Below are 19,750 nucleotides of genomic sequence, written 5' to 3'. Positions count from 1 at the left end.
AAAACAGAACAGCCACACATCAGTTTGTTCAAACAACAGAACAGCAACACATCAGTCTGTTCAAATAACAGAACAGCCACACACTAATCCGTTCAAACAACAGAACAGCCACACACTAATCCGTTCAAACGACAGAACAGCCACATACCAGTCTGTTTAAAGGATAGAACAGCCACACAATAATCCGTTCAAACAACAGAACAGCCACACACCAGTCTGTTCAAACAACAGAACAGCGACACACCATTATGTTCAAACAACAGAACAGCCACATAATAGAACAGCCGTTTGTCCACGCCTTGAAACTTAAAGATCAGCTCTAGTCGTGAGCACCTTAATCGCCCGCGCGCGTGCTAGTGCAGTCCCCCACGGAGCTTTCAGATTTCGTACAGCGGCAAATGAAATTTAAAATGTAAACTATCTGTGGAGATACCGCTATTCTAAGGTTACCATGGTTACAGTAAACATGATATTCAAGATGCCAGAGCCCGACCTACGTCTGTTTAAATTTACACCGAGTGGCAGGTTCATAGAAGGCATTCATTCAGCCAGAGATATAAAGTTAACATTGCGTTTTTTTTAGATGAGGGCTCCCTTTTTATACATCGGCGAAAACTATTTTAAAAATTTATTAATTACAGCCACGAAAGCTATTTTTTTTAAAAGAAAGCTTATAATAGACTCGTAAGCTATTTTAATACATTAGTTATAGACTTGAAAACTATTTTTATACCAGGGTCTTTTTCAGACATTTTTCTCCGTGGGGGGAAAAGGGTCGGTACATTTAAACTTTCCTTTTTTTGAGGGGGGTTGGGGGGTTGGGGGGTGGGAGAGGGGGGGGGGGGGGTTACGCTGGTTAAAGTATATCCTTTCTATAAAAATAATACATTTTCATTTCGTCGTGGGGCGGGGAGATGCACCCCCCACCCAAGAGATTCATAAAAGAATGGAAGAAACTCAGCTTTTATACATCAGTTATGCATAAGATAACTGCTCTAACTAGTTTAAAATTATCTTCTCCCCTTTCAAATCAGTGAGCATGTTGGAAATTATCACCGTATAAAAAAACCTTCTCTAAACCAGATGCACACTCGAGTCCAGAGCTTCCTAAATCAAATTAAACAACGATTTAAAAAACCGGGGACTTAGAACACAAGTACAGTTTATACAGATATGTTTTTAAAAAGGTCTGGGCGAGAGGAATAATGTAAATCTATTCGGAATTTATTTCCGATAGTAGAGATGAATAGCACTTCCAGATTTGTTATTCTAAAGTGGCCGCCGCTGTTGAGTAAACGGATGCTGGGAGCTGCATGCATAACCAATGATTCGGTGCCCGGAAGTACGAGAAAACACTGGCGACTTTGGTCTCCACATTTTATAACACTGGCGACTTTGGTCTCAACATTTTATATAACACTGGCGACTTTGGTCTCCACATTTTATAGCATGGCGACTTTGGTCTCCACATTTTATAACACTGGAGAATTTAGTCGCAACATTTTATAAAACTGGCGACTTTCTCAACATTTTATAACACTGGCGACTTAAGCCTCAACATTTTGAAACACTGGCGACTGGTCTTCGCATTTTATAACACTGGCGACTTTAGCCTCTACGTTTTATAACATGGCGACATTAGCCAACACATTTCATACCAATAGTGTCACCTCCCCCCTCCCCCCAATTTTAGGATAAAGGCGAAATTATCCTACACATTTCATAACACTGGCAACTTTAGCCTACACATTTCACAACACTTGCGACATCCCTACACATTTCATAACAATGGCGTGATAACAACCCCCCCCCCCCCCCCAAATTTCATAACAAAGCTAGATATTTCATCAACCATTTTTTTAAAAAAAGGCGACACCTACCCACCTTTTTATAAAAATGGCGACATAACTCTCCAGATTTTATAACACGTTGGAAGTGAATATTTAAAAATAAATAAACACACACGGTTGAATAGAGAAGAGATGGAAGGAAAAGCTGGAAAAAAAACGAAAATGTAGGGCTATCTATACATCATGGTATTTGTGTGTTATGTCTACCAGAAACTGCGTGTATGTCAGGATTTGAGCTAGAGTGTGGGCTATGGGTCTAATTGATCTCCCGTCAATTCTTCATAGACCATTAGGTTAGTGTTTTGATTAGGGTACGAGTAAAGTTCCCTTTTCAAACCTGGCGGTCTATGGGGCAAGTGAAGTAGAGTTCACTTGTTTCTGTAACCTCGGCATATGAAGAGATAGTGTGGTCAGCACTATGTCCAGACGCCTTTACTTTCCCTAACGTGAGTTAGGTACCCATCAGAGTTGGGTAGACTCAGAGTCGGTCTACTGACTTGAACCCGAATTAGAACTCGAATCTTACGGGTTAGCAGTCCAGCTTTCTACCACTAGACCACTCCGTCCCATTAGGGTACGAGTACTGTTTTTAAAAAAATGCATATATAAACGGTTGAATGACAAACTTTTATATAATTATGCACTTAAAAATTTAAAACAGCGTCGGTACATGGTCTAAAACTAAATAAAACAGCAATTTTTTTTTCATTTTTATTTTAAATTTTTAAATTTTAATTATTTCCAATCCAAGTTGAACGAGAACCCATTATGGTACTTATCTTAAAAAACCTCATCCTCTCCCACACACAATCCTCCCCACATAATGCTCCACTGCTCACACACCACCAAGCCACTCCACTCCCCGGGCGTGGAAAAAGCCATATTCAAGGAGCCGGGATCAATAAAATATTTATTAGTAATCGTTGAAACATCAGTCTCGCTTCAGTGCAGCCGAGCCCCCCCCCACCACCCCCCTCACCCTCGTGTCAAGTGGTTTAAACACGACCCCAGACGAGATGGAACATTGCATGTCTTGAAGCTAAGGCATCGCATCAACAACCACAGGAAGAAGAAGTAAGGAGGGCGGGGGGGGGGGGGGGGGAGGGGGGGGTGACCTACATCACAGGTCCCTACATTCGATTGACCCATTGTTTACTACTTATTACCTTTCCCCACCGGGTTGTGAGTTATTTATAGATGAACACACGGGGTTCCATGTTTTAAGCATGGCGTGTACGTGTTGTAGTATGTTATGCGTGGTATGTATGTGACATATAGAGAAAAAAACACAGCGAGTGGGGGTGCGGATGGTCAAGTGTTAAACGGTTAACGTTTGTTTACCCAAACCCTGCTCCCCACGTGACAGCACGTTCCAAAGTTCAACACATAGCACCGGGTAGCACAGCATCCATCAACAGCACCGCCTGGCCCGTTTCAGCACCCCGCTCTGGAACTGTCTACGGGCCCATTCGCTCTCAACAAAGTCTCGGCTTTATCGTGTCGCTCTGGGATGCTTCACGCCGTCAGGTTTTGGTTTTATAAATTATAAAAGCTGTTTATAGTAAGTGGTGAAATAAAACATCAGGGGATAAAGGGTTAAAAAATAGTTTACTCCAGCTATACAAACAAGTCAGTTGCGTTGAAGAATTACAGATATAGCAATATCTAAATCTATTCACTCATCCACCCACCCATTCATCCATCCACCTGTCCTTCCACCCACCTATCCACCCATCCCTCTACTTATCCATTCATCCTCCCATCCACCTCAACCACCAACACATCCATCAAACTTTCCATCAATCCACTCACCTATCCATCCATCTATCCACCCACCCACACAACTGTCCATCCATTCATCCACCCACCTATCCATTCAACCACCCGCACATCCGCCCAAATGTACATTAAATCATCCATCGATCCACCCACCCACCTACCTGTCTGTCCATCTACCCACCCACCTATCCATTCAACCAATCACACAACTGTCCACATATCCATCCATACATCCACTCACCCTCATATCCATCCATCCACACACACATCCACCCGTCCATCGACACACCCACCCACCTATACATCCACACACCCACACTCCGAACAAGTGCCACACATGGCCACCAGTGACAAGCTACACCAGTACCTCAGTCTACCATAATCATGACCAAAATATCCATATCCAACCCTAACCCTAACCTACGCCACAAACTAAAACTACACCTTATCAACACCACTATTCATCAATTCGATACTCAACTATTCCTAGTGAAGAAGAACAGCCGGCCGGTACCACATACCAGATAAGTCTACACAAGACGTGTATCATGCTAACAAAAAATGGAATCTACAACAAAATATCCGGATAAAAACCAATCACAACACGGAAAAAGGACAATAATGTGACGGGCTGTTTATAAACACACGTTTTGAACTTTACAATAATGAGATCAAGACTTACAATAAAAAAAAACTAAAATCAATACATGTAAGCACAATCATGACTTCTTCTATTGAGAACTACACTATTTTCTCAAACACTATTGAAACCACTGTTTATAAACAGATCATATAATAGATCATACGAAAAGCAACATTTATAAATAAACATACCTAAACTGTAGTATTACACTATTTTCTGAAACATTAATGAATATACTGTTTATGAACATAAAAACATATCATTCGAAAAGAAACATAAATAAATTAAAACAAACAAACAAACAAACAAACAAAGAAACAAACAAACAAATAACCGATTTTAACTGTAGACACGTACAGTGCCAGGTGCACGTGACTAGAGGCAAATAGCGGAAGTCTTTCGCACCGGTTAACCCCGATTCACGTGAGTGAAGGCACCAATAAAACTGAGTTTTCTCCAGGAGTAAAATGGAAAAATTGAAACATCCGTGGCTATTTTGGAGGAGAAACACGGAGCAAGTGTGTTTGGAGCGCAGGTAACGAGGGTTTATAGTGTAACGACACATTATCACATTCCTTTCTGTATCAGATGGGGAAAGTTTGCGGTGTAATTGTACACATTCCATTATCAGATGAAGTGAGATCAACGAGGTGTTAAATTTAACGAAGGTGTACAGTGTAATTGTACACATTCTCTTATCAGATGAAGTGAGGTCTACGAGGTGTTGGATTTAACGGGGGTGCAAACCTAAACAGTGGGAGATTATCAGATTAATCTTAAGGCATGTTGATAAACTATGAGTAAGGTATTGATAGGACTGGGACAATGATAATACAAGGGCACTGATAGGACAACTGCAATGACATGACTAGGGTAGTGATAGGACAACTGCAATGACATGACTAGGGTAGTGATAGGACAACTGCAATGACATGACTAGGGTAGTGATAGGACTAGAGCAATGGGATGGCTAGGGTTGTGATAGGACAACTGCAATGGCATGTCTAGGGTAGTGATAGGACTAGAGCAATGGGATGACTAGGGTAGTGATAGGACTAGAGCAATGGGATGACTAGGGTAGTGATAGGACAACTGCAATGACATGACTAGGGTAGTGATAGGACTAGAGCAATGGGATGGCTAGGGTTGTGATAGGACAACTGCAATGGCATGTCTAGGGTAGTGATAGGACTAGAGCAATGGGATGACTAGGGTAGTGATAGGACTAGAGCAATGGGATGGCTAGGGTTGTGATAGGACAACTGCAATGGCATGTCTAGGGTAGTGATAGGACAACTGCAATGACATGACTAGGGTAGTGATAGGACTAGAGCAATGGGATGGCTAGGGTTGTGATAGGACAACTGCAATGGCATGTCTAGGGTAGTGATAGGACTAGAGCAATGGGATGGCTAGGGTAGTGATAGGACAACTGCAATGGCATGTCTAGGGTAGTGATAGGACTAGAGCAATGGGATGGCTAGGGTTGTGATAGGACAACTGCAATGGCATGTCTAGGGTAGTGATAGGACAATTGCAATGAAACGATTAGGGTAGTGATAGGACTTGGGCAATGGCATGTCTAGGGTAGTGATAGAACTAGAGCAATGGGATGATTAGGGTAGGGATAGGACGAAAGCAATGGCAAGACAAGGGTATTGATAGGATTACAGCAATGCTAGAACTACAGCAATCACCGGACAAGGGCAATACTAGAACAAGGCAATATTTTATCCACGGCAATGCCGGAACAAGAGAAATACTAGAACAAAAGCAATACTAAAACAAGAGAAATACTGAAACAAGAACAATACTAAAACAAGAACAATACTAGAACAAGAGCAATACTAAAACAAGAGCAATACTAGAACAATAGCAATACTAGAACAAGAGCAATACTAGATTAATAGCAATACTAGAATAATAGCAATACCAGAACAATAGCAATACAAGAACCAGTGCAATACTAGAAAAATAGCAATACCAGAACAAGAGCAATACTAGAACAAGAGCAATGCCAAAACAATAGCAATACTAGAACAATAGAATACTAGAAAATAGCTTATCCCACCATGACTAGCCAGATACCACATACAACTTGTCTAAGACAAGATGTCGCTACCCCAGGCGACTGATATAAAAAGGAGAACTATAATCATGTTGATATTCTCATTGAGGACATCAGTGTTTACACAACGTGCTGATTACACGAGAGGAAACTTTAGTTCGTCTTGCATTAACACTTGCATTTTTTTTTAGCTCTAGGGGCTTACTTTAATTATCTAGCAAATTGATTTCTATAATTAAAATAAAGTTGTTCTTTTTTATAAGACCAACAAAATATGATGCTTTTCATTGCTTTAAAAAAATATTTTTAATTAATTTTTGAAAATGCAGCGACCATTTATGATTCACTTAAAATTAGAAATAAAACTTTTAAAAGATGCATCATAGACTAGAAAAAGACTGCACATTATAGACCGAATATGATGGATGACAAAATATAGCTTAAATGTACAGTCCATCCGAAACAGCAAGTCTAATCTGAAGTGATAGTAACAGCTGACCTTTCGCCATGACATCATCCCTACCAGACAGCTGACAACAGAGGGTAATACACCAACCACAGACAGCACTCCGGGCTGTCATGGTATCTTTCTGGATTCTCTACTACCTTAGTTTGCACTTATGAACCGGGACCTAATTCGATCGCTGACTAAACGGTTGTAACTCGCATATATATATATATATATATATATATATATATATATATATATATATATATATATATATATATATATATATATATATATATATATATTGGTACCTGATTTACATTAAGAAAAGTAAAGGCTTAGTGTTAACCACACTATCTCTTCATACGTCGCGGTCATGAAACATATTAATTTTACTTCATCTACAAAAACTGGATAGCTAGGTCTAAAGAAGAACTTTTATAAATTTGAGGGTCAGCTAATTTCACCCCAATCTTTAAAAATAATAATTCAGACTTTTGTTGTAATACTGTTGTAAAAACACAGCACAACCAACATTACAAAGCACACGTCTACATACACCAATAAAATGACATTTACACAGTTAAAAAAAAAGTACTGAAATTAAGACGATAGTGAAATCCTGATATCACACGGTAACCAAATACCAAAGTTCAGACGGCTGCAAAATGCTGACAATATAACGGGCAAAATGCTGACATTAAAATTGTAATATAATACTGACGAGCTTCGTGAACGATAGATGAAACGTTTTACTGCAATGATTTAAAAAAAAACAACCAACACAATAACGAAGAAACATAAGCAACAGCAACAGCTATGCTAGCGTGTTATCGTGTCGTGAAACAAAATCGTCTGAAAAGGGCGATTATCTACTTCAGTGGAAACAAGGGCGACTATCAAGGTTAGTGGGAACATGGACGTCTATCTGATTCAATGGGAAAATGGACGTCTATCAGCTTCAGTGGGAACATGGACGTATATCTACTTCAGTGGGAACATGGACGTATATCTGATTCAATGGGAACATGGACGTCTATCTACTTCAGTGGGAACATGGACGTATATCTGATTCAATGGGAACATGGACGTCTATCTACTTCAGTGGGAACATGGACGTATATCTGATTCAATGGGAACATGGACGTCTATCTACTTCAGTGGGAACATGGACGTATATCTGATTCAATGGGAACATGGACGTCTATCTACTTCAGTGGGAACATGGACGTCTATCTGATTCAATGGGAACATGGACGTCTATCTACTTCAGTGGGAACATGGACGTCTATCTGATTCAATGGGAACATGGACGTCTATCTGCTTCAGTGGCAAGCATATACCTGTATCAACTAAGGCGCCCAACACAGTTAGGTAAAAAAACAACTCCAACAATCCTACTCACCACGAAGCTGCCAGCCAACGATGAGAGGCGTCAGACCAAGGGTTCAATAATTAAAACACTTAACTTCTAATGATCTAATTAAAACCCTCGACCAGTGTACAGTTTTACCTACGGCATGCTCGTTAAACCTAATGAACCGAATGTTCAGGTTACTAGATAAAGGAGCAATCAGTGGAGACATGAAATGTTTATCTGGCCACCTTTTGTCCCGGAGCTTTTGTAAACATCATCTCGTTTAATGTCCCGTTAAACTGGCTGGGGGGGGGGGGGGGGAAGGCGGCTTACCCGACTCCCGCGTGAGCCAATATTTGATTCATGGCTCATGTGGTCAGCGGCGTCATGGTCGAAGGCCCGGGGGGCAGAGGTCAACATTTTGTGAGGGCTAAATGTAGTCTCAGCCTCCGCCACCCCCCCCCCCCCCCTACACACATGCTTAATTTAACAGTTTATATAGGCCCCCAAGTAAAATCGATAATTCAAGTAATGATTTGAAATTAACCAAATAACATGGTTGAAACATAACAACAAACGTATAATTATCAATCCAAAGCAATGTCTTAATCTCACATCTATCAAACAACACGCGGCGCCTTGATTTATGTGAATGAAAATTAGATTCAAGTCACCAATGGAATAGAAAAATATAACCGTCTTTTTTATTATCAGTTTGTGTAACTATAACGAAACATAACCCCATTTCTAAAGTAGATAAGAAACATATACGTCCCTGGGAAGCAATACAAAAACTGTAAAGAAATTACAAGCCTATAACAAAACATAACACAACATAACCCCGTTAGTATAATAATAAGAAACATACGTCTATAGAAAGCAATACAAAATGCGAAAAGAAAATACAATCCTGTATGGACAATTCAAATCAGGTAGAAATCAACTACGAGAGGCAAGAGTAGCTAAAAATATAATGATGTAGATATCTAAAAGAGACTTACATAAACGCTTTTCAAAACAGGATTTTTGAGCCATAAAATGAAGCAATAACAACCAATTCCATTTTTACCTGCACAGTTAATAGCAGGAACAATCTTCCATGATAATCGTAGAATCGTGTTTAACGTCGCTGTTATTGTCTACCCGGGTGGTCGATGGAAACAAGATAGTGCTGTAGGGCCTGAATCACATGAGCCTCACACAGATGATAGACTAAGATGGCTAACACCTACCACAGGTGATAGGCTAAGATGGCCCACACATACAACACATAGATGATAGGCTGATGGCCCACATCTACCACACAGATGATAGACTTAGATGGCCCACATACGCCACACATGTGATAGACTAAGATGACCCCCACCTACCTCACACAACAAGAAACAAAAATGTTTTGTTGGCCCCCAGAACTTTTTGATCTTCAAATATCGCGTGAATTGTCTTCTTAATCGACCATATTTCAAATACTAAAAGATCTACCTACGTCAGTTTACGGGCTAAAGGCGGTATTCCCCAGCCTAACACAGTCTAAGAACTATGGTCGGTATTCCCCAGTCTAAACGCGCAGTCTATGAACTATCGGCGGTATTCCCCAGTCTATGAACTATGGTCGGTATTCCCCAGTCTAAACGCGCAGTCTATGAACTATCGGCGGTATTCCCCAGTCTAAACGCGCAGTCTATGAACTATCTGTGGTATTCCCCAGCCTGACAAATACAGTCTATAAACTATCGGTGGTATTCCCCAGCCTGACAAATCTAATATATAAAGCTTAGTTTTGTAACGTGTGGCAAAAAAGTTTGTCGTTGACAGTTCTATGGATTTAAGTGTTAGATTTTTTATCGTGCTCACAGTCTAAATGTACGAGTCAAAAAATTACCATTGAAAGTCTTTAAAAACAATTTTCATTTTATTTACTTAGAAGAATAATTTTCAATTATGAACACGACATAAAATTTTTAAAAAGTGTATCGACGTTTATAAAATTTCTAAAATTGTGTCGGAAATGTATTGACTGCACAGTTACTTCCCTTTAATAAAAAAAATTCTTAAGAAGAAAGAATTTACATTTTATTACTTTGTTTTTGGTGTTAAGAAAAAAAAATAATTACATAATTAGCGGGGATTGATTAAGTGCAATGTCGTTAGGTATTTTTAACACTGCCTTTTATTTATTCTATACACTGAACATACTGTTCAATATTTTTTTTTTAAATCAATAACATTTAATAAGCCAGGTCCTACAAATCCTATATGTTTATTTCTTTCCATTTACGGATAAGCTTGGAGTATTATCATTTTTGTTCACTAAATTGAAACAGGCGCGTCCGCCGGCGCCCTTGCACGGTTCGATTTGGCACCCTGGGCTATCATGTGAGCGCTATGCTGCATAGTTTTGTTTTTAACAGTGCGATAGACTATGGGTAAGAAAGGTTACTATAGTCTTTAAGTGAATCAAATCCGGGCGTCCTCCGGCACCCCGACAGGGTGCTATTTGGCGCCCCGGGCCTTCCGGTGTACGCTATGGTATATACGTTCGCGTGAGTTCAAAAGACTATGAATAAGTTATGTACTATAGTCGTTTACTAAGTTCAATCAGGCGGTGACGTCATGGTGCGTCCTCTGGCGCCCAGACAGGGTGCTATTTGGGGTCCCGGGCCTCCCGTGTTCGGTTTCGCGCCTACGTTCATTAAAGTGAGTGCAAAAGACTATGAATAAGTTGGGGTACTATAGTCGTTTATTAAGCTGAAACAGGCGATTCCGCCCCGGGCTAGACTCTGAGCACTGTGCGTTTATGTTCGCGTTAGTGTTTTCTTTGTGTTTAGGTTGGGTTTGCGTTAGTGGTTGCGTTTTGATTTGGTTCGTTTTTGTTCTTTCTTTTTTCGTTTTCGTTTGTGTTTTATTTTCTTTGCGTTTGTGTTTGTATTTGTGTTTGTGGTTGGTTTTGCGTTTGTATTTGGTTTGTTTTCGTTTGTTTTTTCGTTTGTGTTTTTTTCTTTGGGTTTGTGGTTGGTTTTGCATTTGGATTTGGTTTGTTTTCGTTTGCTTTTTCGTTTGTTTTTTTCTTTGTGTTTGTATTGGTGTTTGTGGTTGTGGTTGGGTTAGTTGTTAGGTTTTTGTTTTCGTTTGTATTTGTAATTGTGTTAGCGTTATGTTTGCGTTTTGTTGTTTTGGTTTTGGTTTGGGTGTGCAATGCCGGGTTTATGATGATTACTAAACACACAGGTAATGGTCTTTAACAGAAAGGTTTTTCACAGAAGCCAGAGCAGGGCCTGGCCGGGACGGCTAGTACAGTCTATAAACTATCGGTGGTATTCCCCAGTCTATGAACTATCGGTGGTATTCCTCAGCCTGACAAATACAGTCTATGAACTATCGGTGGTATTCCCCAGCCTGACAAATACAGTCTATGAACTATCGGTGGTATTCCCCAGTCTATGAACTATCGGTGGTATTCTCCAGCCTGACAAATACAGTCTATGAACTATCGGTGGTATTCCCCAGTCTATGAACTATCTATGGTATTCCCCAGCCTGACAAATACAGTCTATGAACTATCGGTGGTATTCCCCAGTCTACACGTGCAGTGTATGAACTATCAACGGTATTCCCCAGTCTATGAACTATCGGTGGTATTCTCCAGCCTGACAAATACAGTCTATGAACTATCGGTGGTATTCCCCAGTCTATGAACTATCTATGGTATTCCCCAGCCTGACAAATACAGTCTATGAACTATCGGTGGTATTCCCCAGTCTACACGTGCAGTGTATGAACTATCAACGGTATTCCCCAGTCTATGAACTATTAACGGTATTCCCCGAGTCTTAACACATGCAGTCAGCCTAATACGACAGGAACATTAGCAAGCTGTCAATACAACTCACCCCACACGGCATCTAATAAGTTCCAGCAGAAATCTAGCAAGCATCGCTGCCGGCGAGGTACCTGGGAGAAGAAAGTACGAGGTAACACGCTACAGCAGGCCAACAATCGGCTTACACGACGGTCAGACGGTACTCACCCACTAAGTCGGATTGGATGACGGGGGGACCTGACTCATGAGGTGTAGGGAGTTGCTGGAGGTGGGTGGGGGGTCAGTGCTGGATGGGTCATATTTGGGGTCAGTGGTGGATGGGTCATATTTGGGGTCAGTGTTGGATGGGTCATATTTGGGGTCAGTGCTGGATGAGTCATATTTGGGGTCAGAGCTGGATGAGTCATATTTGGGGTCAGTGTTGGATGGGTCATATTTGGGGTCAGTGCTGGATAGGTCATATTTGGGGTCAGTGTTGGATGGGTCATATTTGGGGTCAGTGTTGGATGGGTCATATTTGGGGTCAGTGCTGGATGGATCAGTGCTGGATGGGTCATATTTGGGCTCAGTGCTGGATGGGTCATATTTGGGGTCAGAGCTGGATGGGTCATATTTGGGGTCAGTGCTGGATGGATCATATTTGGGGTCAGTGTTGGATGGGTCATATTTGGGGTCAGTGTTGGATGGGTCATATTTGGGGTCAGTGCTGTCTGAAACACCTTTGGGGTCAGTGCTGTCAGCGACATCTTTAGGGTCAGTTCCAGTGTTTCTTCCAGACTTTTTTCTTCGAGGGGGGGGGGGGCGGTAAACTTTCTTCGGGGGGGGGGGGGGCGGACACTGTTAAAAGTATATATTTTCTATATAAATTATATAAATTTCATTTCGTTCGGGGGGGGGGGGGGGCGGTAAAAATGTTTCAGGGGGGGGGGGGGTCAGTTCTTAAATTAGGGTAAGTGTTTAAAATCGCGACAATGTAAATTAGGCGACAACGTTTAACAGTAGGTCACTGTTTCAATTGGGGGTCAGAATTTAATATCTTTTTTATTAACTCTTAACTGGGGGTCAGTTTTAAACATGGTTTTACTGCTAAACTCGAGGGATTTATTTTTATCAAAAAAATACTACCGCCCATCCAACATAAAAAAAAAACAACTTTCAACAGTAGTAAACTACTCAACGCACACGATCCAAGAAGACAAAATTGGCTAAGACGGGTTCGTGTTATAAAAAAATAGCCCGGGAATTAAAACGAATCTAATAGCGTACGCTACAGGGGAACCCAAAAAACCCCTTCTCTGGTTGAAAGCTGTGATCTTATAAAAACAATCTCTATACACCAGCCAACGCATGCAATTCTTTTTGTTGAATAAAAAAAAAATAAAAATAAAAAAAAAATGTCTGTTCGGGGCAGATTGAAAAAAAATCTGATTTAAATAAAACAGCAAAGATAAAAAAAAAATGTTGAAAAAAAAAAGTTGCATTAAAGATGCAACAATCACACGAAGCTATTACCTGTGCAAAAAAAAAGTTCACAAAATAATTAGATGTGCAAGGTAATTTGCATGAAAGAAAACACAGGCCCAAAACACAAACTGCATGAAAAGATGGCAATTAAAAAAAACCGGATGAAATTAATTAATTTCAGTTAACTTAAAGCTCCATGTAGTGTTAAAAATAGGTAAGCTAATTAATGAACGGGCAGGTTTTTTTATACAACCTAGTACATCATCACACGGAATTAACTGTTTCTCATCTTAAACCTCAACACTATAAACCTAACAGCACATCGTTTGTTTACCTGTTGATAAACAGCTTATACACAAAGGAAATTACCTTTACAACTCTACCTTTAAAACGTTATTGACAACACGGCAAGGTGAGTCCAAAAATAAAGGCAATCAAGAACCTAATTAAATCTCCTTGAGACTTCAACTAGCTAATCGCTTGTATTACCTATCCCGCTAAGATAACACTTTTTTGTCGCTTAGTTAATGAAATAAAAACTCAACGGCGAACTATTTACTACCTAGCTTGATGGCTTTATACAAACAGGAAATCAAAATACAAATCGTCACGTAAAGGTAACCATTGCAACAAACTAGCAATGATTAAGACAGGTAAAAAAGACGGTAACCTTGTTAAATCTGAATCATTTTAAATAGCAAATCACGGATATCGATTTAATAGTCTTTATCATTTTAAGTAGCAAATCACGGATGTCAATTTAATAAAATCCTCATCATTTTAAGTAACAAATCACATATTCTATTTAATAGTCATCATTGTAAGCAACACATCACTAATATCCATTTAAAAAGTCCGCAGCATTTTAAGTGACACAAATAATATCCATCGGATAAAACACGTATCATTTTAAGTAACAAACAAACCACATAGTACCATCCAATAGTTTGCATAAAAATAAAATAACAAATCACCAAAATCCATCAATTAAAATCGGCATCATTTGAAAACTAACAAATACTATTCTATTATCGTTAAATCAAATCTGCATTACGTTAAAACTAATAAACACTATTTTCGTTTAATAAAATCTGCATTATTTTTAAACTAACAAACACTATTATCGTCAATAAAATCTGCATTATTTAAAAACTAACAAACACTGTTATCGTCAAAAAATTCTGGATTATTTAAAACTAACAAAAAATAAATAAATCACTAATGTCCATTCGCTAACACCTGTATCATTTTAAAAGCAACAAACAAAGCACAAATATCCATCAGATAAAACCTGCATCATTTTAAAAGCAACAAACAATCCACTAATATCCATCGCGCAGAGAAAAAAAAACCCAACAATATCTCCCAGCAGAAAACTAAAAAAACGTAAGCGCACCAAATCTGTTTACCTTGTGTTCATGTGCTTATAGACATAGGAAATCATCGTTCTGGCTCTTTCACGTTAAAGGCATCATTGTCACAGAGAGCGGAGGTAGAAAAATAAAACCCACCGCTACCAAGTCTCACGTGAAAATCAGCGCAGGCCCAGAGGAAACGGCAACTCAAATATTGCTCATTCTCCCGCCCTCGTCGTGTGCACGTGAGCCGGTCGGTCGGGCGCGTTACGACGTGACGCCCAGCGACGTGCGCCAGCCCCCCCCCTCCTCCCACCCCACCGCTCAGCCGGCATTTTCGATCACCGGTTTGTTGGTCTTAACTCACAAGGGGTGTGTGTGGTAAGGGGGGGGGGGGAGGGGGTAGGGAGGGAGGAGAGAGACACACACACGCACACTCACTAATTCACACACACATATATACTTATACACACTCACGCAAACAGATACACACACATAAACAGCTACCTACACACACTCACACAAACAGACCCACACACAGACGCACGCACCTGAACACTATTTCGTGGAACAATACCCCGGGTCGGGCCAAAGCAAAAGCGTGTTTATTTGAGGAAGTTTGGCTGCAGCTAATGTTAACATAGGTCGCTTGTTGAGAGAACCGTATACTGCTGTGGGGGAGACAAGACAAATAGTTGTGTTGGATAATTAGATGAAGATTAGACCCCGCCACCTTGTACGAGCAGTGAACCTACGCCCCTGTAGGTTATTCTTTTTTTAAAAAACCTCTATTAGCATGATAAGCTTTTGTTGAGGATTCTTTGAATAGCAGAACCCTACTGCGGAAATTTTAGTTTTTGAAGCAAAGATCAGTTTAGTTAAAGATAGAAGGTTGTTCCAAAATAGTGAACAGCACGGATATTAATACTACAGTTTTGGTGTTTGGCACTCTAAAACTGAAGAGCATTGATTTTGTTGTTTATGTGAAGTGAAGTTATTTTGTAAACATTTAACCATTTAAAAGAGCAATTATTTATTTAAAGTAACGCTGGTGGCAAACTTTTGTCCTAATTCGTGAGACAGACCTGGGCTAAGCATTCAAGTCATTTGTTGTAATTGGCCTTCTTTTTGTGTTTTAGTTTATCCTATATACAATAATACTTGCTGTAAAAATATACAAAAAAAAAACAAACAAACAAAAAATAAAAAAAATCACACAATAAAATAAATGAATAAAACAACATACCTAGTTAGGTTTGCCAGATAAAACGGGCAGGTAACTGCCGGTCCAATTTGACTGTCAAGCAACGCTCACTAAACGGCCGTGCGTTTATCTGGCCGGAGCCCGGGGGATGTGCCCGTAGAGATGGAGAGCTCTCTCTTGTCCCCGTCCATCTCGGCACGGGCCGGCCATCAGACGTGAAGGAGGAAGCCAATTCTATCGAGTACGTCCCTCATCCCGGGATAACTAGAGCCACGGGCACTGGACGCTGGAACAAAGAGCAAGGAAAACATTACAAGGGAATTCCTAATCGTCTACAGATGGTGCCCCGCGGGTCATGGGCAGTGACAAACGTTGACAAGATAGACAAACCAGTTTCTATGGACCAGTCAATGTTCAATTGTTTCTTTTGGACGTAGATTAAAACCCATTTTGAGACTGATAGCAACATTTCTAAAAAAAATTGCAAAACTATGTTTTTTCGGCTCAAGGACGTGTAAAACTTCGAGATTTGTGAAAGTTTTGATTTCAATTTTTTTGCACGATTACAATACATTCTCTATATTTCGTATACGAGAAAGTAAAAAAAAAAACCAACAAAAACACAATCCTAATATATAAAACGCCATGTGCGCTCTTCTCTCTCTCTCTCTCTCTCTCTGTCTGTCCGCAAAATATTTTCGCCGGACATCACGTCAGAAACGGCAGCGATATATGGAGAACTTTATACGGACTTTTGTTGAAAATAATATGTTAGATGTTTTAAATGTATAACCACAATTTTATTTAAAGAAGAAAAATAAAAATTAAAGGCGTATTCGAATGTAGAGAAACAGTATTATTTATGCAACCGGAAAAGCATTAATACATGTGAAAAAGAACGCGCATAAAACTGTGACGTCACTATTGCTTATACATTAACTAATGACGTCATCTGAAGAAAGAAATGAACTATTTCATTCAAATTTGATTTAGATCTACGTACACTATGAAATGTATACAATACAATTTTTCCGGCCTAAACTCATAAAATTTATTTTATGTATTTCGATTCTAGATCTACAGATTCTAGATCTAGACTAAATCTAAATCTACGCAATAACTAGATCTAGACTCTAGACTAGACGTAGACGCTAAGATCTAGATTTAGACTCTAACTTCTCTAAAATCAATTCCAAAAATAAATTTCTATATTAGGACTAAACTATTTCAAGACTTATTTATTTTATTCAAAATCTTTGTTTGGAACTGGCTAATTTGGGATAAAAAAATTAATTTGAAAGAATAGGCATATTTGCGTAAGTTAAGATTTTAAAATACGTGTTTCATTCTCCGTATTTTATATGGTACCTAAATAGCGAAGATGTTAGTGTACATAAAACCACGCAGGTGGTGCGGGTTCGAGACACACCAAGTCAACTTGGTTAATATAATTTTTTTTTATTATGCTCGGGCTAAACTTAAAAAAAAAATTCTTTTAGGCATCTAGATCTAGATTGTCGGGTGTCCGATAGGGCACTTCCCGGCGCCGCAGGCGCTTCAAATTTGGCAGGATCTTGCCTTGGGGCGACAGAACACGGGGGCCGGTTGGCCGAAAAGTCTACGATGAGGGGGTCAAAACTGACCTCGACTGACCGGTACCTTATATGAGCTATAAATAGAAAAAAAATGTCCACGGAGGAACCTCTTCATAACTCTTGAGGTCGTAGACCGACCCTCGGGCGAATTAATTAAGCATGCAAATTCTCAATGTTTTCGAAAGCCTAAGCGAAGCTGGGCAGCATGCCTAGTGTATAAGATTGGGCGCTAGAATGCCGACACTAGAGACAAAAGTTCCTTTTATGTCTCGAGTTAGTAGGACACATCTTAGTCTACCCAGCTCTGGTGGGCACCAGACTACTGTCTATAAATAGAGCAAAGCTTAATGCCGACCCCCAACCCCAAGTGAGTCTTAAAAAAACCGAGGTCACAAAAACCAATGAATTCTACTTCTTCTGCCACAAACGATATAAGATCTTAAAAGAAAGAAATACCTTACTGTGATTGATTCAAGAGATCAGTCTGAGTTTAATTAAAGATCATCAGAGAAAAAAAGTATTGAACTGGACTAGCAAGACCATAAAGTAAACGAGCACCAATTAATTCTACTACTTGTAACATAAACGATATAAGGTCTTAAAAGAGAGAAATACCGTACAGTGATCGATTTAATAATCAAATATAATCAGAGAAAACAAGTATTGAACTGGACAAGGTAGACCATCAAGTAAAGGAGCACGCGCTTGACAAAGGTCTGAAAGAGAAAACATGAGCAGGTAAACACAAGGTGAGCAGAGTCTTCAGGCTGGAAGAATGGGTAACACCTGCAGCATCAAAGGTCAAGCCAGATGGGGGCGGACTTCACCCCGTGGCTAAACCCACAAACCACAAGAACAACCGGCTTCAGTGGTATTGTGTTGGGGCGACTCATTAGGTAATTAGACGAGCGTCATTTTGACACCAGGTAAAAATACAACGCTATTTGATATACGTCTGATAAAAACGTTTCAAACAATTCAACTCGCAAAAAAAAAAAAAAAAAAAAAAAAAAAAAACTGTTGGATAGGAATATTTAAAAACAAAACTCTTTAAATAAAATACTCCTTTACCTGATAGTTTAAAAAAATATAGTGATTCAAGCCAAGAGTTCTATAAAAGAAACAAGACGGGAATAGATGAGCGAGGTGTCAAAATATTGCATTAGATCTGCAAGCAAATGATTGATCACTACCGCACCTGGCCCGGTACACATACAGTAGGACAGGAAAACTATCTTAAAGTATCGGGTGTGTTGTTGATAGAAACAGACAGTATATGCGTACACTTTAACCACTTTGTACTCCCCCCCCCTCGTTTAGTATTAATTGTAACAACAAACACCGCACTAATAAAAGTAAGGATTTTTTAAACGTACGGGAAATGAATACTGATATATGCTCACGTCGGAGTTAAAAATAGTTCAATAAACTATTTTTAAAAACAACGTAAAGGTGAGCAGGTAGAGGGTTATAGTTATAACGAAAAAAAGAGTATACGAAATTGTTGGGGATCTCTGGAACACTAATTAATGAATTAAATACTACGATCAGTTGGCCATCGATGTATCGATGTGATTTACACGACATGATTGATGCAATTTGTGTATAGTTTCATTAGACCCCCACGCCCATCAAATAAAAAATTAGGTTAACAACTGAAGGCTTCATTCAACCTTTTTGATTATTGTATGATGCTGTTGGTCCTTAGCTGTATTTATCACCCAACCCCCACACCCATACACATACAAACACACACCCATACAATGTCACTGAAACTTGAGGACTCCCCTTTATCATATACATATTTGATGTAGTTTGTCCATAGTCCCACCCCAACCCATTAAGTAAAACATTTGAAAGTTGAGGGCCCCCCCCCCTCTACCTATCATATACAGATATGATGTCGTTTGTCCATAGCCTCCCCCCCCCCTCCCATCACATGAAACATTTGACTGAAAGTTGAAGGCCCCCCTCTACCTGTCACCTACAGGTATGATGTAGTATGTCCATAGCCCCCCCCCCCCTCCATCAAATGAAACATTTGACTGAAAGTTGAAGGCCCCCCTCTACCTGTCACCTACAGGTATGATGTAGTATGTCCATAGCCCCCCCCCCCCCTCCATCAAATGAAACATTTGACTGTAAGTTGAAGGCCCCCCTCTACCTG

The 19,750-nt window shown here is 39.8% G+C and overlaps 1 protein-coding gene across 4 annotated transcripts in view; it reads right to left on the bottom strand.

The window, feature by feature from the left end:
• LOC131939650 (zinc finger CCCH domain-containing protein 10-like) overlaps window positions 1-19,750 on the bottom strand; it is a 113,997-nt gene that overhangs the window by 30,330 nt on the left and 63,917 nt on the right. For 2 of the 4 annotated variants that reach the window (XR_009386445.1, XM_059298093.1), the window contains exon 3: window positions 16,031-16,274. Coding sequence is in view for 1 of the 4 variants with exons in the window: in XM_059298092.1 (XP_059154075.1) it covers window positions 14,839-14,873 (35 nt within the window). In the remaining 3 variants the exon portion in view is untranslated. Of the gene's footprint in view, window positions 1-14,838; window positions 14,957-16,030; window positions 16,275-19,750 lie in introns of those variants that run through there. The other 2 variants (XM_059298092.1, XM_059298094.1) reach the window with 2 other exon arrangements.

The sequence above is a fragment of the Physella acuta genome, unplaced genomic scaffold (genome assembly GCF_028476545.2).
Source record: "Physella acuta isolate Inbredline_101_S28 unplaced genomic scaffold, ASM2847654v3 ptg000286l, whole genome shotgun sequence".
NCBI lineage: Eukaryota > Metazoa > Mollusca > Gastropoda > Physidae > Physella > Physella acuta.
Note: the sequence above shows the minus strand (reverse complement) of the source record. Positions and strands in the feature narration are given on the sequence as shown.